The sequence below is a fragment of the Microtus ochrogaster genome, chromosome 19 (genome assembly GCF_000317375.1).
Source record: "Microtus ochrogaster isolate Prairie Vole_2 chromosome 19, MicOch1.0, whole genome shotgun sequence".
NCBI classification, from domain to species: domain Eukaryota; kingdom Metazoa; phylum Chordata; class Mammalia; order Rodentia; family Cricetidae; genus Microtus; species Microtus ochrogaster.
Genome location: NC_022021.1, coordinates 29,581,063 through 29,604,432, shown reverse-complemented (window position 1 = coordinate 29,604,432; position 23,370 = coordinate 29,581,063). Strand labels below are relative to the sequence as shown.

Sequence of the window (23,370 nt, the reverse complement as noted above, 5' to 3'; positions counted from 1 at the left end):
CTATACACGTACACATATGCACCCACTCAATCATGGACCTAGTTTTCTCCCTAATGGTCTTTTCTGTAAGAAATGTTCAGAAACAGGAGAAGGTGACATGGTCAGTGCAGATTTGGGTTCTCGGAACTCTTACTTAAGTGGGAAGAGCCCAAGACCAAAAGCCAAAAAACCTGGGATTTGATCTTACCTCTTCAATCCCATCCCAGGTGAATATGAGTTTGACCCAAAGCCTCCATGATCTACTGCCTGTGATAGCAGAGATGCAGAGTAGACAGTAGACAGAAGAGACCAGAGAACACACAGCACCAGCATCTGATCAGTAAAGGCATTTTTACTGCATCATGGAGGACATCACATGTCATAGCAGAACAAGCATGTCAGCCCCAGGTCCCCTCCTTTTATTGTAAAACTGCTATGGGATGTCTTTCTGTATGGTGTGAACATATGTTACTCTCATTGGTTGATAAATAAATCTGCTTTGGCCTATGGCTAGGCAGGATAGAGCCAGGCTGGAAATCCAAGCAGAGATACAGAAGAAGTAGTACAGAGTCTGGGGGACAACAACCAGCCACCGAGGAAGGAGGACATGATTAAAAAAAAATAAGGTAATAAACTACAAACCATGTATAGACAAAAAAAAGGTTAATTTAAATATAATAGCTAGCTAATAATAAGCTTGAGCCATTGGGCAAACATTAATAATTAATATAAACCTCTGAGTGATTATTCAGAAGTGGCTGCGGGAATGAGTCGAACAGAGAAAAAAACCCTCATCTACCTTTGGCACTTCAACACCGTGCCCCAACTTCCACCTAAGACCTCAGAAAGCTTGACAAAGGTTCTGAATGCATACTGGACTTTCTAGTCTCACAGTCTCATGCCAGGCTACTGACTGAAGGAGTTCCTACAGCACAACAGTGCTGAGAGACATGAAACTGAAAGAGAGACTGATAAAATATACAAACCTAAATATTTGTAAAATGCTTTAACTTTAAAACAGAAGTCAAAAATGTATTTGTAAAAGGAAACTTAGAGGATGCATTGCTTGGGTGAAACAGTTTTCCACAGGAAACAAGAGGCTATGACTTTTTTTTTCAGGTTAACATGGACCAGATTTGATAAAGGGACTCCTCCTGAACTTTTTTCTTAAATTGAAAATACATTTATTTCTCCTATAATATATTATGGTTACAGTTTCTCCTCCCCCACATCCTCCTATTTCTTCCCTACCTCCTTCCCCATTTGGAACCCTATCCCTGTCTATCTCTCAATAGAAGAGAAGGTTTATAAGATGTAAAAATAAACTAAGATAAGACAAAAAAGAAACTAACACATCAGAATAGAAGAAAACACCAACAGCAAAAATAAAACATTGTAGGTTTCTATAAATATTTTTGTGGGAATGAGTGTGTCTCCATCTATATCTGTTTCTTGCAACTTTTCTTTATTGATTTTTATTGAGCTCTACATTTTTCTCTGCTCCCATTTCTGCCTCTCCCCTCCCCACTTCAATCCTCCCCAAGGTCCCCATGCTCCCAATTTACTCAGGAGATCTTGTCTTTTTCTACTTTCTACTTCCCATGTAGATTAGATCTATGTAAGTCTCTCTTAGTGTCCTCATTGTTGTCTAAGTTCTCTAGGATTGTGGTTTGTAGACTGATTTTCATTGCTTTATGCTTAAAAACCACCTATGAGTGAGTACATGTGATAATTGTCTTTCTGTATCTGGATTACCTCACTCAAAGTAATGTTTTATACCTCCACTCATTTTTCTGCAAAATTCAAGATATCATTATTTTTTCTGCTGTTTAGTACTGCTTTGGATTCTGTGTTTGATCCCATCTTAACCTGTCAATCATTAAAGTAACATCCATCAAAAAATCAGACTCGGCTTGCTTTCCCTCGTTGCTTTCCCAGGAACTTTTGTTCAGAAGTCACATTAGCACTTGAGTACAGGAACTTGAGTTCATAATAAATATGTAAATATCTATGTATTTGGAGCAGTGTGTTTTATTGAAATTCTACAGTTCTGAAGTTCCTTCCTCCCTACCTTTTTTCCTTCCTTCTTTTCTATTTTTTTTATTTCTTTTTCCTTTCTTCCTCTTTTTCTTTCTTTAACTTCTTCCCTTCCTACCTTCTTCCTTATCTCATTACTTTCCCTATCTTTGGTCTCCATATCATAAGTGCTACAGTGTTATGCACACTAGCCACATATAATGCCACTGATTTATATTCTTAAGACCTTCTTCTTGTTTCAAGAAAAATCACAGATAGTGATAACTCTGGATGTCCCTTTGTTGTACAGCGTTGTTTTAGCTTTTCTAAGTTTTTTTTTGTTTTTTCCTATAACATAAAGCATTATCCTTTAAGTTTCTGTAAAGATTTGTGTTGTAATTTTAATGGATGGGTTGCACTCAATATGTAGATTGTTTTTGGTAAGATGACCACTTTTACTATGTTAAGTCTACCAAACCATGAGGATGAGAGATCTTTCCAACTCCTGATATTTTCTTCAATTTCTTTCTTCAGATACTTGAAGTTTTCATCACACAAGTGGTTCTGACAGGACCAAACTAATTTAGACCAGTTCAGACCAGATCAGACAGGTTCAGACTGGTTCAAACCGATTTAGGTCCATTCGGAGTGGTTCAAACCGATTCAGAGCGGTTCAGACAGGTTCAGAGAGGTTCAGACCGGTCTTGACTGGTTCTGACCAGTTCAAACCAGTTGAGACTGGTTCAGGCTGTTTCTTACTGGTTCAAGCTGGATCAGACATGTTTAGGCAGGTCTCAACTGGCTCAGACTAGTTCGAACTGGCTGAAACCGGTTTAGACTAGACCAGACTGGTCTCAGCCAGTTCTGACCAGTTCAAACCTGTTTAGACCAGTCTCAACTGGTTGTGGCTGTTCCAGTTGAGACCGGTTCAGGCCAGTTCACACCAGTTTAGACCGGTTCAAACTGGATCAGACCTATTTAGGCAGGCCTCAACCGGTTCAGAACGGTTCAGACTGGTTCATGCCGGTTTAGACCAGTCTCAACCAGTTTAGACCAGTTCAGGCTGGTTCAAATCAGTTCTAATCTGTTCTGACTGGGTCATGCCTGTTCAGATTGGTTCAAACTGGTTTAGGCCAGTTCAGACCGGTTTAGGCCAGTTTAGACCGGAGAGAATGGTGGGGTCTGGAAGTCGGGTGTGGCTTTTGTGGAATGACATCAGGCAGACAGGGGGTAGGGCTGCTGCGCAGGAAATGAGTTCTTCAAATTCCACATTTTCAAGAAATCTTGGTTCCTTTTCATGGAAAATGGTATTTAGAGACTGGAAAATATTACCTAGGTTTACTCTTTGCTACCAAAATACTGCTGCTTCCTTTTTTTGTGTTTTTATTCATCAAATCTAGGAAATAATAGGTTAGCTGAGATTAAAAAATTTCACATCAATACCTCTCTGTTGCATTCTTATATTTACAAGATAAATTATGAATTTTGGGTCACCTCTTAAGCTGAACTATAAGCCCATATGGTAACCTTGTTATTCTTCTCAAATATCCATTTTGAATTCTCTTTTAAGTATCTGTGAAACCTCTCAATGCTATTAAATTATTTATTTATTCATTTTCTGAACCTATGTGAAGATAATGCACTCTCAAATGATAATTCACACAACTATGAAATACAAATAATAAACTGCAAGGTCATTTGCAACTATATTTCTCTAGAATCTGGCAATTTAATGATAAAATTATACTTTCTCAACTGGCATTGTATTAGTTTTTCTGTTTTTCATACTTATAAATATACTAGAGAGAGTAAATACATTCTTTTCTGTATACAAGTAATTTTAAGGTTTTAATTATATATATATTTTTTGGCTTTTCGAGACAGGGTTTCTCTGTGGCTTTGGAGCCTGTCCTGGAACTAGCTCTGTAGACCAGGCTGGTCTCGAACTCACAGAGATCCGCCTGCCTCTGCCTCCCGAGCGCTGGGATTAAAGGCGTGCGCCACCATCACCCGGCTTGTTTTTTTTTTATTGTGTTATATATTTTTTCTCTATTCCCCTCCCTTTCTCCCCTCTCCTCTTCTACCCTTTTCTGTGACCTCCACACTCCCAATTTTCTCAGGATACCTTGCCTTTATTTTTCCTATGTAGATCCATATATATCTCTCTAAGGGTACTCTTTGTTGTCTAGGTTTAGGGGTGTTTAGACTGTAGGCTGGTTTTTCTTTGTTCTACATATAAAAGCCACTTATGTGTGAGTATATATTATATTCATATTTGTGTATCTGGGTTACCTCACTCAGTATGTTTTTTTTTTCTAGATCCATCCATTTGCCTGAAAATTTCAAGATGTCATTAGTTTTTACTGCTGAGTAGTACTCCATTGTATAAATGTACCTCATTTTCTTTAACCATTCTTAGGTTGAGAGGCATTTAGATTGTTTCCAGGTTCTGGTTATTATGAATAATACTACTATTAACAGAGTTGAACAGAGGTAATTGTGGTACGATTGAGCATCCTTTGGGTACATACCCAACAGTGGTATCGCTGGGTCTTGAGGTAGATTGTTTCTAATTTTCTGAGAAATCGCCATACTAATTACCAATGTGGCTGTACAAATTTGAAGTCCTACCAGGAATGCAGGAGTTTTCCCTTTACCCCACACCCTCTCCAGCACAAACTGTCATCAGTGTTTTTTTTGTTTTTGTTTTTTTTTTTTTTTGGCCATTATACAATGCTACGTCACCTGCAAATCCCTGTGTGCAGTGGGAACTGTGACACGGGCTCTTCATCCACACACTGCACATGATCCCTCACATGATTTTACCATGTATACTTGTTTTGAGAATAATATTTTATGGAAGAAAGTTCACGTGTTATTTGTTGTCCCTTAACTCCTACCATCTTGAAAACAATAAGACATTCTATATTTATCACTTCTCTGTGTATCTCCTTACTTAACAACACTGAGGTTAATTCTGTATCAATTTATAAATCTCAGGCTTATTCTATTTTACATATATCTGTTACTCCAATATTGGACAAACTGTAGTTATTTTTCTTTCCTTATTTAAATTTCGAACACATGAGGAAATAAATCTTGCATACCAGTCATAAGAAAAAATGCATTCTCCCAACCCTTCAATCTTCTGTTAACTTTATTTGTTATTTTATTCATTGTCCAGAAAAATGTATTTATGACATTTTTATATTGTCATTTCCAGGCAAACTGGTTTTTATTAAATCCTGAGAGTACCTGATCCTGCCTAACAGGGTAACAGAAGGAGTAGAACAGAACACTTTAGGCACCAGAACTCTAAAGAGAGATTATAAAGTACAAAAAATAAAAGAGTAAGTAGAATTTGTTTACTGTGGGTTTTTATCTCAAATGATTGGAGAAATAAGAGTCAGAGACTAAAAGTGACAGAAAAGATGAAACTCTCACAGCACTGTGAATGGCAGAAAGGAGTGAAGAGGAGAAATGACCAGGAAAAGAAGGTTTGTATTAAGCAAGGGGAGCCAGGGAATGCTGAGTCTCCATCAGTCAATGTACTGTATGAGCATTATGAAAAAGACAGAAAATAGTGAGGACAACTGGAGCTCCACCTGCAGGAAGAGGGAAAGAGGAGAACACTGGGAGCTCCCTGTGCTAGGGAAGGGGGAAGCTTTTAAAGAGCCAGAGCTCCCAACATCCTCCTCAGGTCAAACTGAACTTTATGCCTTCTTTTCCTTCCTAGCCACACACAGGGGCCTGAGCAACAAGCCCAGCACTTTCTTCAACAGCCACAAGGTGGCCAGAGTGAGCCCCAGCAGGAACAACAGGACATCCAGCAGGTGCTGCACATGCCATGGCTGCTGAAAGCCATGGGGCTTTAGATGTGCGCCTCCCCCTGTTTGTAGGATGTGGTCAATCCAGCCCACCAGACGCTGGGAAGGTGTGAGGGGGTGGGAGCGCCTGATGGCCCTGGCAGTCATTGCTGCAGACTTGTACCTGAGGGCAGACATGGAGAGAATGTGTTACCAATGTGCTGTGCCAGTTCTTTAGACCTTATAACATAAACACACACACTCACATTTTTCCTAGTCTGTACCCATCTTCAAAGAAAATTGTTGGCATACACTTAACACCATCTACTTGAGTCCCCATTATAAGGACAAAAAATAGCTGAATGTCAAACCTTATACAGGAGGATCAAAATTAACCTTTGAAGGGAAATTTTTAAAAATTACTACATCTGTAAGGATTGTAGCTATGACACTGAAGTAGTGTTCACATTAGATATATTAAACATATGTGAATGTATATTTGATTACATGATTAGGACATTGAAACATGAGTATTTAGTGAAATCGTTGTGAAGATGGGCAAGTGATATGTGGGTCAATTGTTCTTGTCTCTGTTCCTGTCTAATTTATTCTAGGTTTGGGAAAACTTCCTTTATAACAGGCCTGCCCTTGGCTCTAGAAGCAGAGTGGAAACAGATTGTCAGTGCTTGCTCATGATGCCCATTTTCTATGTACTAGTGTGGGGCAGACAGTAATGACACATGTGACTGAGATATACAATCTATTAAAGGGTCAAAGAGAAAGTAGTGTATGATGGATGACTGAGCACAGTAACAGAAAAAATAACAGCCAAGCACATGGTCTCCTAGGAGGACAACATTGCAGACTGTCCTGGGAGGTCAACATGAAGACCCTGAGGAGGGGAGATCACCGCAGTAAGGACAAGAGAAGGTCCTTGTCATGGTTTGAGGGAACAATGGCCCCTGTAACCACAGATATCTGAATTTTTGCTCTAGTTTGTGGACTGTTTAGGTAGGATTAAGAATTGTGATTTTTGCTGGAAGAGGTTTGTCGCTAGAGGTCTTTAAAAAGGCCCACATCAGGCCCTGTCTTGTTATTTCTGCCTCCGGCCTGCAGATCAAGATGAAAGCTCTCAGCTACAGCCTCTGTGCCATGCCTGCGGCCACACTTGCCAACATGAGGGTCATGCACTAACTCACTGAACTGCAAGCAAAGGCCAAATGAATGCTTTATCTTATACATAACTTTGTATGTGGGATACCCCAGTGTGTGCTGTGAATACCATTGGTTAATGAATAAAACTACTTTGGTTCTGTTGTCACACAGAAGAGGGTAAGGTGGGAATTCCAAGAAGATAGAGGAGGGAGAGAGTAGGCTGAGTCAGAGAGAGAGGTAATGAAGCCCCCACAAAAGACAGATCCTAAATGTAAGCTTACTGGTTGGCCACAAACTCGTGGTGATGCACGGATTAAGAGAGATGGGTTGATTTAAGATGTCAGAGTTAGCTAGCAATATGCATAAGCTAATAGACTAAGCAACAATTTTATTAACATAGTTTTGTGTGATTATTTCAGGACTGGGCAGCCAGGAAACAAACAAGGAGCCTCTTCAACAACCTTGGTCATCGGTCCTCCTCACAGAAATAGAATAGTAACTAAAACAGTCCTCTTGTGATTCAATTGAAATTCTATATGTATATGATGAGTCGGGAGATCAGCCATCTTAAGACCATACAAATGTTCCCTGCTGCCTCGTTTGGAATTCTATTACAGGTACCCAAAATATAAGAGGTCATAAAGATAATGAATGTAGAAGAAATTATCATACCACAGTAGTTATAAGCGTATTTACAGCACCTCACGTGAAATTAAGATTAATACTAAAGGAAAAACAAGACTTTCAAGTAACAAACATGTATTTTACCACACCCCAAAGAATTCTAGCTTTATTGCTAAACAAACTACACAACCCCTTAGTGTTAGGCCTGCATTCAATGTAAACAACACCCACCCCAGAGAGCTGCATACCTCTTGTTTTCAATGACTTCTTTCAGTGTAAGTGCAAATGTCTCTGCCTTGAGAGTCTCTACCTGAACTGAAACACCAATTCTTTTGGCTTCTATAAGGACCACGTTTTCAGGTTGGTCTGCAAAGAAGGGAACCCCCACCATGGGTACTCCATGCTGGATGGCCTCCATGATGCTATTCATTCCACCGTGGGTAACAAAAAGACGAATTCTAGGATGCGCTGTTGCAAAAGAGAAAGATGGTCCAATATTTCACTATGAAAGTTTCAGATACCAGGTAAAGAAACAGACCAAGAAACACCAGTGTGTTGGAGAGAATGGTTTTACTGATTTTTCCTTTGAGATTTGCTTTGTTTTAGTATATAATATCTAGGCTTCCCTAGGCAGAGAGATGAACTTACTTCAATCTAAAACTATCAGGGACCTAGACAAGGAAGAAGAGAGAGAGTGGCAATCCAGGCCTGTTTTTCTGTCCTTCTGTTCATCCTCACCTTCTCCATGGATACATCTTCTATAATTTTCTAACCTCAACCTTCTCTGGCTATCCACATCTGGTCTCTTATGAAGCTTGTATTTTGTGTGTTTCTCTCCTCTATTTTAATAGAAGTTTACTAAAGAGGATGGCAGAGCAAAATATTCTTTATTTACAAGTCTTGTCTGTTACTCCATACTAAGTAACCAAACATATTTTATGATCATAAAGAAATCATCCCAAACTATACCTCACACAAAATCTACCCATGTTCCAAGGAAAACAAATGTTTTCCCTATTGTGTAGCATGTGATTTTACTGAAAATAGATCTATGTGAAAAATTTCCCGGCTTAATTTGAGTGACAAACTGATTTATAAAACTCTGACTGAGCTATTGAGTGTGGAAGTGATGGATCTACTGAATGTCACCAAGAAACAAATGATTTTAGGGGAGGTGGGCTAACGAAATTTCCCTTTGCTCAAGAAATCAGTATCTTCTTATCATATTGTAAGGTTACCCTAGCTGGCTCTCAAACATCTTCCACATCCTCAAAACCCCAACATTAATGTTGTGTCTAAGATTTCAGCCCTTTCCAAACAACCAAGATGTGTCTGTATGCTTACATTCGTATGTGTGTCTCCAAAAATGTGAAGCAGTTCTCATGTCGTTGTGAGAATAGTGGGAACAAATAGTGGGAACCGCCCCAAGGAGCAGCTGTAGTTCACATGGTTTTCAAGATTGTGTTGGAGGGGTCAATCTTGAATACTGATATTCAAGGCTACCTATCTGTTTAGGGATTTGGGACCTGTCTGAGTAGGGAAGGATAAGGAAATAGCTGCTATCAGTCTAGAACAAGCCTGATTCCCCACCCCAAGAACTCTAATTGCTTTTGCCTGCCTGCTCGAGACCTATCTTTACATATCAACAGATGTTTCTTCTACATGCCCAAGTGCTCAGACATTAGTTGTCTATTAAGTCCAAAGCACATAAATGGAAATAAAGTAACAGGTCTAGGAAGTGCTTACCCAGAAGGTCAGCTTGGGGAAGCCAATCCATGATTTTGACATTTGAGGCCATTCTGACATCTTTGGGCCAATGTTCATCCTTAACTGTCCACAGCACCCCTTGAGGAAGGCGAGCAAAGGCACTGTTCATCTCCTTAATAAATTCCTTGGTCTGATACATGGTTGCTATGGAACCTAGTGCCACAAGGACAAAACCTGAGTCTCCAAAAGTAGTGATAAAATCCTCCAGGTCCTAGAAGAAACAAAAAGGAATGAAGGCAAAAGAAGTGGTTTGTAAAAGCCAAGGCAGCTATGACATAAAACCAGGTCAGGTGTTGAATAAACCCATGCTTTAGTTGATTACGTTCCACGTGAGAAAATACCTTTCCATGCCCCTGTACAGCTGTGCTCGGAGTACTGCCTGCATTGATCTGCAGCCCTCTACCCACCGCTGGCCTCTCATGAATTTCTCTTCCAAGCAAATTCATGTACAAGATTTTATTTGAGTAAACTATTTTTACTGCTTAAGGTATAAACTCAGCCTAAACCTATTGTTCATGGCATTTTCTTTGTTTAGTAACTTGAGACCCCTCACAACTCCTTTGGACACCATTTGTATTCTTTTATAATCATGCTAGAAATATAGCATACAAAATTTCTTCACTCTCTGTGTTGCATAATGTCTTCTACTCTGACACTGTTTTCTAGCTTTGATTACAGAGTAATGATAGCTTCATAGAATGGGTTGAGAAGTCGCCTGTCCTGTGAAACTGCCACAAACATTTATAGAGGAACTGGCATTACTTCTTAAGTATTTCACTTAATTCACCAGTTAATCCATGTTATATCAAGCTTTTTAATGAAAGATCTTTGTTATTATTCCAGTCTAATTTAATCCCATCAGTTTCAGATTTTCTGTTTTGACTCTGTTATGTTAACAAATATGCATAGGAATTTGTCAATTCATGTAGGATAACTAAATTGATGATATATCATGTTTGTATAATTTCTTCATAATCTTTATTGTTTTATGTAATAGCAGATAATTTTCCACTTTAGAACATAATTATTCTATTCTTCTCTATTGTTTATTTTCTCAATGACTCCAATGATTTGTCACCAAACTGTTCTTTTGACTTTATTGATTCTAATGTTTCTTTTTATTGTTTCAATCATCTACACTATGATTCTTTTAAGCCTCTCCTTCCCACTAGTACCCTGTTTAGGCCTCTCTTCGTTACTGTGCCTTATATAGAATTGTTAGGTTATCAATTATAAGTACATTGTGTGTATTGATGAAGATAATAACAGCTATGAATTATATATTAAGTCTTGTCTTTATTATTTTCCATTATTATATCATTTTGTCTCATTTTCCTTGATATATAATATTTGTAAATGTTCCTTTTGACTTTTCCCTTACTTTTACTAGTTGTATTATACTGCATTGTCTATTTTTATATACTGTTAATTTCTATCTCATCCCACTGTGATATTTGCATTAATTCAAAATTTTGAAAGTTACTAGGGTTGCTTTTGTGTGTATCATCTAAGGCATGAACCAAGGAGTTTGTACCATGCTTAAGGAAAACAGACTCTGATCTTGTTGGAAAGACCACTTGGGTCTTGTGAGTTGGTTCATCAGCTAAGAGAACTGGCTGTCCCTCCAGAGAACCAGAGTTCAGTTCCCACCCTTAGGTCACAACCACCTGCAACCCTATCTCCAGGACATCCAGTGCTCTCTTCTGCCCTTTTCTGGGGCCAGACATGCCATGCACATGGTGCATAAAATTGTATGCATGCAAACACTTAGGCACATAAAATGACCTAAAAAATAAATTCAAAAAATTATCATCTATGTATTCCTAATTGTTCTACTTAACCTATGGTGTTTGTAGTTCCCCAGGGGAGCAACGCTCAGGGGCCTTCTGGGGAATAACAGTGTTATTCAAGGTAATAATTTATATGGATATTCCTCTCATTCTAAAACTATAAAATTGCAGTTATCAGTCATTATCTATTTCTTCTTTAAATTTCTAAATTTGTTCTTATTTTTATGTCATATTTGTGCATATATGAATATTTCATTGTAAAAACTTTCACAAATTTGAAATAATATTTGTATAGTGTTTAAGTTTGACAAAAATTTCAGATAGCTATATATAGGTTTTAGTCCTCTGTGGAATGTTTTGATATAGAGTCTTCTTTGCCTTATACTGAAAGCCACCATAGTTTATTTTGCTTCCCCATGATTCTTTAGGAAACATGTGGTTGAACATCCTTCAGAGTAGATTCCAGACTGTTTTGTCGGGTATTACTTCAAAATATTTCTTCCCACTCTTCTCCTCATCAATCCCTTCATCTCTCTGTGCCAATATCTGAGTCACCTGTCTAGAAGGTGAGGTCTCTGTCAGTCACATCTACATCCCACAAACTTGGGTTTTCAGGAGATTCTCTCCAAAGCCCATATAAGAAATCTCCTTCTCCTTTTAGAAATAATATAAATATTCCTTACTGATCACTCCTCAAACACTTCTCACCCACTGCAAGATAGGGTAGGCACTCTGTTACCCATGGGAACCAGAAAAAAATCCATACCCTCTCTGCTTTGATCTGAAAGTAGGAAAAACATTACTTTCATCACCTCAGCATTTTGGCCCCCACTGCATAAAATCAAAGGAGGTCATTCCTCCCAGCATGGGACAGGGAACCCCACAGTGACAGGTAACAAACAATTAAACATCCTTAGCTCTGTGTACTTTTAAATTTTCAGCTGTAGTGACCCTAAGTCTATACTGAACATGTAAATTACATGCAGCATTGATAGGTTGCAGTAGCTGTATGGAGTACAAAGAATCCAATAGGCTAAGAACACTAAATAACACAATCAGTTCTTCTTGTCTCTATTGCTAAGTTCTGTCCAGGTACATGCCTTGGGAAAGTGTTATCTGTTTCATTATGAAGAGCCTGCCTCCTTAACAAATACTATATGTATGAATATTCACTATACTTATTACATATATAGCTCAAAATTCAATGGGAAATACCAATACTGACTAAAGGACTTATTGCACCAAAGCCAGAAATACATAGGCACAAAAAAAAAACCTCAAACATTCTACCATATAGCCAAGTCATCAACCTTAGCTTGGGATGTTCTAACACCATTCTTTCACAACCCTAAAATGGACTCTCAGAGTGCCTACCTTGCTTTAGAGCACTTCCTTCCAGGACATGCCTGCCAAGTGACAATTTCCACCTATGGCGATTAGCAAGAAAATGGCCCCCATGGAGAGTAGCACTGTTAGGATGTATGGCCCTGTTGGATTGAGTGTTGCCTTCTTGGAGGAAGTGTATCACTGTAGAGCAGGCTTTGAAATCTCCTAAGCTAAAGCTATCCCCAGTGTCCCAGCTGACTTCCTTTTGCCTGTTGATCAAGATGTAGGACTCTCGGCTCCTTCCTCAGCACCTGCCTGCATGTCACCATGTTTCCTGCCATGATGATAATAGACTAAACTAAAATTGTAAGAGACCCAAATTAAGTATTTTCCTTTAGGTAGTCGCTTTGGTCATGGTGTCTCCTCACAGCAACAGAAACCCTAACTAAGACACTACCTAAGCACTGTCAGCCTTTGAATTAAAGATAAACTGAGGACTGAGGTTTCACTCACTTGAGGTATTGGCCTGGCAGGTTTGTCCATTAAGCCTCCCACATAGACTGTGTTGGGAAGCAGGGGACGAGCAAACTCAAAGGCAAAATCAGAGTTGACGAACCACAGCTCTGCTTTCGGTAGAAGGTCAGACAAAACTGGACGAGAGCCTTCTGCAAAATGTTCCTGGATGGTTGCATCATATTGAGAAAATATTTGTCTTTGCTTCATGGAGAAATCAAAGAACATCAGGAAGTTCTTCACTCGGCCCCAGAAGTCCATTTGGTCAGTTAGTCTTGAACCATACACTGGAACATAAGACAAGGGGCTAGGGAGTCCAAAGTCCATAGAGCTAAATTGCATGGGAAGAAAGGCCACAAATTGTTTTTCAAGTTTCTCAGCAATTAAGAAAACACAAGGTTCTGCTGCATCCAAAAATACCAGGTCAAAGTTCTTATTCCTTAAGTAGTCCATGATGTCCTTTCTGCTTAATAAGTGACTGCATATGTCCGCAAAGTATTTATATATCTTTACAAGTGTGTGATGATTGAACCTGCAAAAAATTACAGCAAATATTTGGGGAAGATATTTCTTACTATTTGGAATAATGTTAAATTCAATGAAAGCATTCCACAACTAGGCAAACATAAGCCCATTATCTGATCTAGTGAGTTTTTTTCTATTTTGTGTGATACCTAAATTTAACTCTGTGTGTGGTTGTGTGCATTTATGGATATTTCCTTTTTAGGTGATGAAATTAGAAAAGAGGCCATAAAAGCACTTAAAATTAAAGACATTAGAAGTGATTAGGAGACATAGAAAGATGTGTTGGTGGTTGGGGCAAATTAGAGCAAAGGATAGTGAAAGTTATGAATTCTTTAAAATCCATGATAAAACCTAATTTTTCACATGCTCAAATTTCTAATGGTAAACATAAGTGTGATTGGAAGATTATTATCACAATTCTGAGTCAAATTTCCACTGAAGATTGTGCTAAATTTTAGTCATCTTATTGATGAATCTTTTACATCAATGCTTACCAGATAAGCGAGCTGGTAAGATGCATAAGTGTGTGATGTCATTCTATGTAGTGATATTTTGTTTGTGTTTTAAAATTGAAGATTTCCTGAAGACCAGAGTGCAGAACTAAGGCACTAGAGGCCAGGCAGTGGTGGTAAACACCTTTAATCCTGGTATTTGGGAGTCACACATCTTTAATCTCGGCACTAGGAAGGTGGAGACAGGAGTGATATGACCGGGAAGAGAGGAATATAAGGCAGGAGGACACAAGCTGGAAGCAGTCTGAGGTTTGGTGGAGACAGATGGAGTCTGGAGATACAATCTGACAACAGGATTTCCCCTTCAATCTGAACATTAGTAGTGGTAAAAGAACTCTAGTGTCTGGCTGCCCTGTTTTATGAACCCTCAGGATTCTCCCCCTAATATCTGACTCAGGGATTTATTTATTAAGACCAATTAGAATTTGTGCTCCAAATCATACATCAAAAGATCCACAAGATGAGAGCCCACTGGCACACTCCTATCTTTGCTCATTCTCGACTCAACTTCAAGTCACAACAACTGTGGTTTGCCTTCACGGGTTCCTCTGTCAGAGAGAAGTTGTTCAATGTGGCTGTAGGGAGGTAGTATCTTTAAGAGAACAACTTAGTATGAGATTATTAGAAGTCCTTTTCCTTTAGATGTTTGAAATGATCTGCAGTGGACTTTGAGTTAACTCCTGTGGGGGATGCAGACCGGTTCTTTCCTTCTCTTGTCTCTTCCAATCCCACATACTTTGGCAATTTTGACACCGTCTATCATGGTGTCTTCAATCAAGCTGACTGCTGTTAGCCCCATAATCTTGAACTTCCACAACTGTGACTTAAATATGCTTCTTTTCATTATATATTCACCCAAATTCTGTTAATCTGTTATAATAGAAATAGATTCATGCAAATCATAATCCTCTACATTTATCATCTACATTCCATTTTAAAATATATATTTAGGTAATAATTTCTAAATAGCTATAGTATGTGCAGGTTTGGTTTCTTGACAACAGAATGGTGATCCCAGTGATGAAAATCAATTGCAAAACTTCTCAAGAAGATGCTGGTCTCAGCAACTTGACTGTATTCTACCTGTAATTTGAGCTACTCCTCAAAAGTACAAATTTAGAAGGAGACACAATATACATGTTTTAAATGTGTATAAATATCTGCCCTCATAGACTAAGGTGCAATTTGATTTCTTTCAAACATATGACAAATGATATATGGTCATTAAGTTACTGTGAGTAAGAAAGTTTTCCAAAAAGAATCTTGATGCTGTTAGCACAACCGTGACTGTTAAGTAGAATTTTCAAGGACAGAAATGGGAGTGAGACCAATGGACTTAACTAAGGGACACATGTGAACTTGTCATCCATGTAGAAGACAAAGGAGGTTCTGAGCATCACAGTCAAGGGCTAAAAGCCTGAGGTTCATGTATATCACCTGGACATCAAGAAAATTATGAGGTTACCTGTGGCGATTAGCTGTTATGCCAATAATAACCAGCCTACAATCCATAGTACTGCAGAGTTTAGGTGTAGAGTAAGGGAAATGTAGGAACAAGGAGATATTATTAAGAAAGGAAAATGTAGGGAGTTGTGGGTGGAAGTGAGAGTCTGGAATGAGAGGATGAAGTATGGAGTAGAGAAAGTGATGAGAGAGGGAAGGCAGGCAGACACATTTAAAATTAATAGCAATTGAGGGGTAGTATAAAAACTTAAAATAATAGACATTTCATAAAATATATACATATATGAAGGTGTTCTAAGTAAAACTGACAAATGATGGAGGAGACAGAGCCCCAATTATCCATCTCCTGGCAGCAAATGAGCTTCCAGTACCATAATTGGATCAAATATAATTGAATTGTTGGCCAAATGGAATACCCCAAACAACCCAGGTAGTTGCTAAAACTATAGATTGCTCTTTACAAACTGGCAGCAAGGTACTATTGCTGAAGACAACACCTACACAGATCATTGATCATGGAGAAATTGATATGTTGCCTTTAGAGAGCCTAGCATCTAACATCCTTGGTATAAGCACATTCTCTGAACACAAAGGAAAAATATAAATGCCAAGCCAACCACAAAACCACTGATCTACAATGTTGTCCTCCTTGCAAGATGCAAACTTTTGGGAACAACCAACCAAAAATTATTTTGATTTAAGGCCCATTCCATGAGATGAAATCTATGCCTAATACTGCTTGGATAATCAAGGACCTGAGATTAGATAACTCAAGCACCTAGGAAATCAACAAATACTATAAGGTTAAAAATCAAAACAAAAAAGTGTATCAAGAAAATGACTTCTAAAGATATTTTGATAAGCTAGTAGATCTGTAACTTGCTCATTCACCACCAGAGAATTTTCCTCCTGCAGCAGATGGGAGCAAATATAAAGACCCACAGCCAGGCACAATGTAGAGTAAGAGACCTTGGAATACTCAACCCTAAATGGAATGTCTCCATCAACTCTCTCGCTTTGGAGATCAATGAATTGGTAGGAAGAACAGGCTGAAAGAATGAAAGAGGCAAAAGAATGGAGAACACTGAGAATACAAGGCACTATGAAGCAACATGAGCAAAGCTCATATGATTTCCAGCACACTCTGAGGTCGCACACACACACACACACACACACACACACACACACACGCATGTGCGCGCCTGCACGCTTCCAAGTTGCCGGAGGCTGCTCATTCATTACCTGACCGCCCTGACTCAAAATAATCACACAAAAATCTGTATTCATTGCAATATTGTTTGGCCAATAGCTTAAGTGTATTTCTTGCTAACTCTTACATCTTTTTTTTTATCTTCCTATTTTTTTTTTTTTATTTTTTATTTTTAAATTTATTTATTTATTAAGGATTTCTGCCTCCTCCCCGCCACCGCCTCCCATTTCCTTCCCCCTCCCCCAATCAAGTCCCCCTGCTTCTTCACTTCAAAGAGCAATCAGGGTTCCCTGACCTGTGGGAAGTCCAAGGACTGCCCACCTCTATCCAGGTCTAGTAAGGTGAGCATCCAAACTGCCTAGGCTCCCCCAAAGCCAGAACGTGCAGTAGGATCAAAAACCCATTGCCATTGTTCTTGAGTTCTCAGTAGTCCTCATTGTTTGCTATGTTCAGTGAGTCCGGTTTTATCCCATGCTTTTTCAGACCCAGGCCAGCTGGCCTTGGTGAGTTCCCAATAGAACATCCCCATTGTCTCAGTGTGTGGGTGTACCCCTCACGGTCCTGAGTTCCTTGCTTGTGCTCTCTCTCCTTCTGCTCCTGATTTGGACCTTGAGATTTCTGTCTGATGTTCCAATGTGGGTCTCTGTCTCTGTCTCCTTTCATCGCCTGATGAAGGTTAATATTCAGGAGGATGCCTATATGTTTCCCATTTCTATAATCTGTGCATGACCAGAAGGTCGTGGCCTACTGGCACAGTTTAAATGGGCTCCAGCAGAGGCATCTGTCTCTGGCAGCAGCTAAATAGATTCTCGCTGACTCTGCCTACTTTCTCCCAGCATTCAGTTTAGTTATCCCATCTAGCTACATTTTGCCCTATCACAGTCCAAAGAAGATTCTTATTCATTAACCAATGAAAGCAACAGATATACAGAAGGACTTCCCACCCCATTTCCCCCTTTCTGTCTAAATTAAAAGGAAGATTTTAACATTAACATAGTAAAATTACATATAACAAAAAAGGTATCAAGCAAGAATTACAGTTACAATATTTATATCTACTTTATATTTTATCATAACTAAGGAAAACTATTACTATCTATTCTTAAAGTCCATCAAAGACTCCAGAAGGACATAATATTACCTAAGTAAACAGGAAGTGCATTGTAAGCAACTTCCAAACTCTAGAATTGACAGAGACATCTCATGGCCTGGACAGTCACTGAACATTCTTCTGTAATATTGGGGCTTCCATTCTTCATCCTACAAGCCCATAATATATGGCAGACATTTCCATGATCAAGAAATTTCAAAGACAGTTCTGCCTATATTAGCAATTTGTCAGTCACCTTTTTCTGTGTCCTACTGCATGTCTGGCAGATACTTTCATGAAGTAGGAACCCTGAAGGAGTGTCTCAGCTTTGGGTAAGGTCAGCAGTCATTTTTCAGTGGGTCCTGCATGTCTAGTTCATACAGTATAACACCAAGTAGTTTAGGCAAGAGCAGTTTCTTTCCCAAATGACTAAACTACATAAGGAGCCTCTTTGATGCCCATCAACCTCTTGGAGTAGATTGGTGCTGCCAGAAGCAGATGTGTTTCACTGTCATGAAAAGTCCTAAGTTCTCAAAACATTTTGAATATCATATTCTGTAGGTCTTTGAAAGTTCTGAAGAATATCTATCCATCTGAAATATATCTTTGTATATATAGAAAACATAACTAACATGGCTACAAGATTGACTATTAGAGATGACTATCTATTAACCTGTATTTTTTAATTATAGATACATTTTTCAATGAACTGCACAAATACAATACTTTAATCAAGAGAAGAAATATACATATAACAAAATTGACCTTAAATTTTTATCAATAAACCAAGATCCATACCAAGGCAAAGTATCCATCTCTATATCAGATCCCCCATTAAACGTAAACAAACACTTATAAACAATATTTGGGAATTTGGACCTAGTTCTCGCCAAACTGCTTCCTGATTTTTGTTGGGCAAAGTAATTTTGGGGAGTTTTCATGGTGACTTTTCAGCAGGTCTTGGTCCATCAAACCACATTAGTCTGGAAGGAATTCACAGATTCTCATTCTCTGTTGAAACAAAAGTGGAACCTCTTTTCCAAAGCAACAAATCCTTATTCTTAAATTTTGAAGTCAAGATACTTTTAAAACATATATGATGGTTTAGCTTAGCAGCCTGCAGAATCAAATATTTCTTTGTAGTCAAAAAAATTCAAAGAAAACACAATAATATTTAAAATCCAAACTCTCTGTGTATATTCCATCTTTACGTGGCTTACCTTTCTTACTCTATTACTTTTTCTACAAGTTTAATATGACTGTATGTGTTCTGTCTCTTAAAAGGCTTTTTTTTTTACTTTTTTTCTTTATTTTTTCTTCTCTCTCTCAAACCTACATACATATATCCAACACTGTGACTTACTTAGATGTTGTTTATCTGAATCTGTCTTTATTACATATCTGTAATTATTTTATGACCATGAGCACTTTTTTATGCTAAACAGGCATGACTAGAATCAACAGCACAGTTCTGCCTGTTGGCGCTACCCAGTCCAACATGGTGGAGGCATGTTGGTAACCTCTGTGAGCCATGCTCCCAGTCCCATTTTTAGGCACACAGTAGGTCTATGTTGCCATTAAGCAAATTGTAACACTCTATTCACAAACCACATTTAAATGTTCTGTAGCCAGAAATCCCTAAAGAGTCAGAGCCATTTGTGCAGACGAACAAGGAAGCCACTGCTTATTAAAGAAGCCATGCAGCTTTTACTGCACCTCCCTTGCAAGCAGAGCCTATCTGGGAAAAAAAAAATGCTGTTACCAGGAAATTGTGCTTGCCTCCTGTTTTTGTGTATCTAGAAGCCCTTTTTTTAAAGCTTTCTTATACTTTATGTGGAAATTCTTGCCCAATACTTCTGTGCCAATTTGTTGCCAGAGGCTGCTTATTTGTTCCCTGACTGCCTTGATTCAAAATAACCATACAGAAATATGTATTAATTGTAATATTGTTTGGTCAATATCTTAATCGTATTTCTGGCTAACTCTTACATCTTAAATTAACCCATTTCTACTAATCTGGGCATCAGCACAAGGTCATGGCCTACTGACACAGTTTCAGCAGCTGTCAGTCATCTACCAGGCATCACTCAAAAACAATCCATCCCAACACTGAATAAATAATCCAGTCGTTGCTTCCCTTAAACTCACTCAAAGCGTCATACGACTATGATATACTCATGCATAGGACTTAATCAGCAATACTTTGGTTCCAAGAAATAAAGCAAATTACCTTTCATTAAATAATTCTTCCACAAGGAGATATACTCTCTTATGAAATTCTTTTTTCTGATCTTCAGGTAGAAGCCAAGTTATAACCTCATATGGTATTTTCTCCTTTTCAAAATCTAAGAAAACATCAATTGAGTGATATTTAAATATATCACAATATACCACACATTATTACAGTGATAAAATAATTCACACAGCTTCACATTTTTGTGGAAATTTAGTTTTGATTTTCAGTGGTTTGTCCCTCTTTGAATTTATTCAATTCTGTAATATAATAACATTTATTGAGACTTTACAATAATTCAAGAATTTTTTGTTGTTTTTGTTCTTTTTCTTTCTGTTTTTATAGACAGGGTTTTCTGTATCTTTGGAGCCTGTCTTGTAACTCACTCTATAGACAAGGCTGACCTCAAACTCACAGAGATCTGCATGTCTCTGCTTCCTGAGTGCTGGGGTTAAAGGTGTACAGCACCAGCACCCAGGTCAAAAAAAAAAAAAAAGAAAAGAACTTTATACAGTCTTCTGTAATGAAAATTTCCCTGCAACAGATTTCATTTAAAGAAACAGCTGCTATTTTTCACTTTACCTGTGACAAAGCATGAGGGAAAATAGTCTAAAATGATTTACTGACTTTGTCATCACAGTGAGTTAGGGTTTGCAGTAAACTGCAAGTCAGTTTAATTGTAGAGTCCCTGGTTTTCACAAAAAAATAAAATAAAATGAAATTAAATATGCAATGTGTTGATTTATTTGTCTGGTTTTTGTTGCTGTTTATTTCTTGTTTGGTGCTTGTTTGTTTGTTTGTGGCAGAGTCATATTTGGTGACCCCAAATGGCTTTCAACCCAAAATCTTGTTTCTTTAGGCTTATTAGCACTTAGATTATAAATATGTGCCAGTACAAAGATGCATCACGAATTCTAATTGGTCTTAATAATAAAAACCCAGAGGGAGATATTAGGAACTGAAAGCTGAAGCATCAGAAAAGGAGAGCAGCAGCCACTGGAGCTCTTACCACTATCAACGCTCAGACTAAAGGGTGATCCTGTCCCTACGAATCCTCTGACCGCATCTCAGTCTGCATCTGCCTCTAGGAATCCTCACACTGCCTGAACTCCTCTCTTCTCCAGCCTTATATTCCACGCTCTGCTCAACCATATCACTCCTGTTTCCACCTCCCTAGAGCTGGGAATAAAGATATGTGAACTCTTTTCTTCAAGAATCTGAGGTCTTCTCAATCACAGATTCTAAAATTTAAGCATAAATATAAAGTTCACTGAAAAATAATTCTTAAATTGTAGATCTCATTAAAAAATACATAGAGGCTTGTGTGGCATCGAGTGTAGCAATTCTTAGATAATTAAAGCCCTCAGTATGGCAGAACATGTCTGTTCAACACTACAATCAGACACATTTGACGTAAGAATTTCTCAAATGATCAATAATAATGTGTAGTGCTGACTGGGAGTGACACTCGAGTAATTTAATCTATTTTGTTGTCATAATAAAATATTTGATATTAGTTCACTTATATTTGTAATGTTTTACTGAGATGATTTTGCAGTTAAAAGTGTGCTTTCCTGAGGGCCCGTGTTCAGTTCCAAACAACCACATCCATCAGACAGCTCACAACTGCCTGTTAACTCTAGGTCCAGGTGACCTCACCACTTCTTCTGACCTCATTGGACTCTTGGACATTTATGCATCAATACACACAATCACACACAAATATACAAAATAAAAATAAAACATACTTTAGCTCATGGATCTAAAGATTGACCATCCAGGATTGCATGGAGTTGTGTGAATAGCCTTTGCTGGGTGCCATTTCACTGCATCTTAATACAGAAGGTGATGTGTGTAATGCATGGTAGATACAAGAACCACATGACAAAAGAAAAGAAAGAGACCAGAGAAGGAAAGGATCTTTCTTTTAAAAAACACCTACCCGACTGAGAAATAATCCACACCTGGAAGGATAATGTAATTTCTTTCCAAGTGTAAACATTTATAGGCCAATCAGCTTTTACTAGGCCTACTTCTTAGAGATCAATAATGTTCAATACCCTTGGTTCTTGTACATTAAAGTTTGGGGGACATACTGCAATCATTGTCAACTTATACCATGAAGTAACATACAGAAATATATCACAGGAGGCAAAGAAACCATAGTCTAATGAGATCTATAAAACTTATACATGCACACACACACACACACACACACACACACACACCATGATTTTTCATGAAATAAGACCAAATACACAACTTTTATCAAAAGCTAGTGTTTACTGCTTAAATTGATTTAATATAATAATTGATTTTAAAAGTACCTTGGAAGGGACCATTTTCGTAAAGCAGGTTGGTCACATTATAGCCATGGTCTTGAAGAATTTGTGACACCTGATTCATCACTCTATAATGGCTTCCACCTAGAAATAAAACATAAGTTCATTTTTGTGGAGAAAAATGAAAAAAAATTCTGATTACCATAAATAATTGACATGAAGAAATCCAAAAGTAAGTGTAAAGACACAAAAAGTGTCAAACTCCATAGAGAGAAACCAGCTCTTCCATGTTCTCAATTACATTGTAGGTAATATCCAGGGTGAGAACCCAGAGCTCTGGCCAATAGTAATCTTCCACAAAAGTGCACTATTGCTGTTTCTACATTGGATGCTATTTCAATGTAATATTTACCCTCACCCTTGGTACAGTCCCTACTAAGCACCACATTGCACACTCCATATGACTTCCCTCAGATTTTCTCTCGGCCTAGCTATAAAATCTCGTGTATAGATGATCCAGTACATGCTGTTTTTATGAGACATGTCCTCCCCTCTCAAGTATCCTGGTCCTACAAGACTCTACATTCACAGCAGGCACTCACCCATTGTAGCTATAGTCAGGATTTTTGCAGCCTCCAAAAAAAGAACGTCAGTGAGAAATAAGCTCACTGGAAGCCAACTCCGATGCTTAGCCATCTGTAGAACTCACAGAACGCAGGTATAGGATCCACACCTGGAGGATGTGCACCAGTAAGGATCCCTGGGAGCCTCTGTCACAGTGTCCTCTTGCTCTTTACCTTGTCTCTGCAGGACACTTTCCACTGGAGATTCTGTTTCACCTTTCATAAACAGAGTTGATAAATCAATAGATGGAGAGTTAATATTTAACTTGTCCTTTAACCACAGTATCCTCTTTATTGCTTCAATATAACTCGCTAAACTGTGACTGAAAGGACCTTGAGAAATCCTTTCAATGACAGCATCTTTTTTTTTATTAAGAAAGAAAAAAAAATTTTCCGCCTCCTCCCAGCCTCCCACTCCTCCCACTCTCCCCCCCTCCCAACCTCCCCCCCTCCTA

General features: G+C 38.3%; 1 protein-coding gene across 1 annotated transcript; it reads right to left on the bottom strand.

Moving 5' to 3' along the window:
• Positions 1–5,178: 5,178 nt before the first annotated feature.
• Positions 5,179–23,111, bottom strand: LOC102000903 (UDP-glucuronosyltransferase 3A1-like). The gene is made up of 7 exons (XM_005356616.2): positions 22,895–23,111; positions 22,338–22,436; positions 20,008–20,122; positions 12,977–13,508; positions 9,327–9,558; positions 7,829–8,048; positions 5,179–5,985 (listed from the first exon to the last, which is right to left on the bottom strand). The coding sequence occupies exons 1-7, from the start codon at positions 22,986–22,988 to the stop codon at positions 5,709–5,711; spliced, it is 1,569 nt and encodes a 522-aa protein (XP_005356673.1). The 5' UTR covers positions 22,989–23,111; the 3' UTR covers positions 5,179–5,708.
• Between the last annotated feature and the right edge of the window lie 259 nt (positions 23,112–23,370).

Bases quoted from the DNA above. Each gene is read 5' to 3' on its own strand.
- LOC102000903 (XM_005356616.2), bottom strand. From the start codon at position 22,988: ATGGCTAAGCATCGGAGTTGGCTTCCAGTGAGCTTATTTCTCACTGAC. The intron at 20,123-22,337 runs GTACTTTTAAAA...ATGTTTTCTTAG, and splicing joins CGAAAATGGTCCCTTCCAAG to ATTTTGAAAAGGAGAAAATA. The intron at 8,049-9,326 runs GTAAGCACTTCC...CTTTTGCAACAG, and splicing joins TCCCCAAGCTGACCTTCTGG to CGCATCCTAGAATTCGTCTT.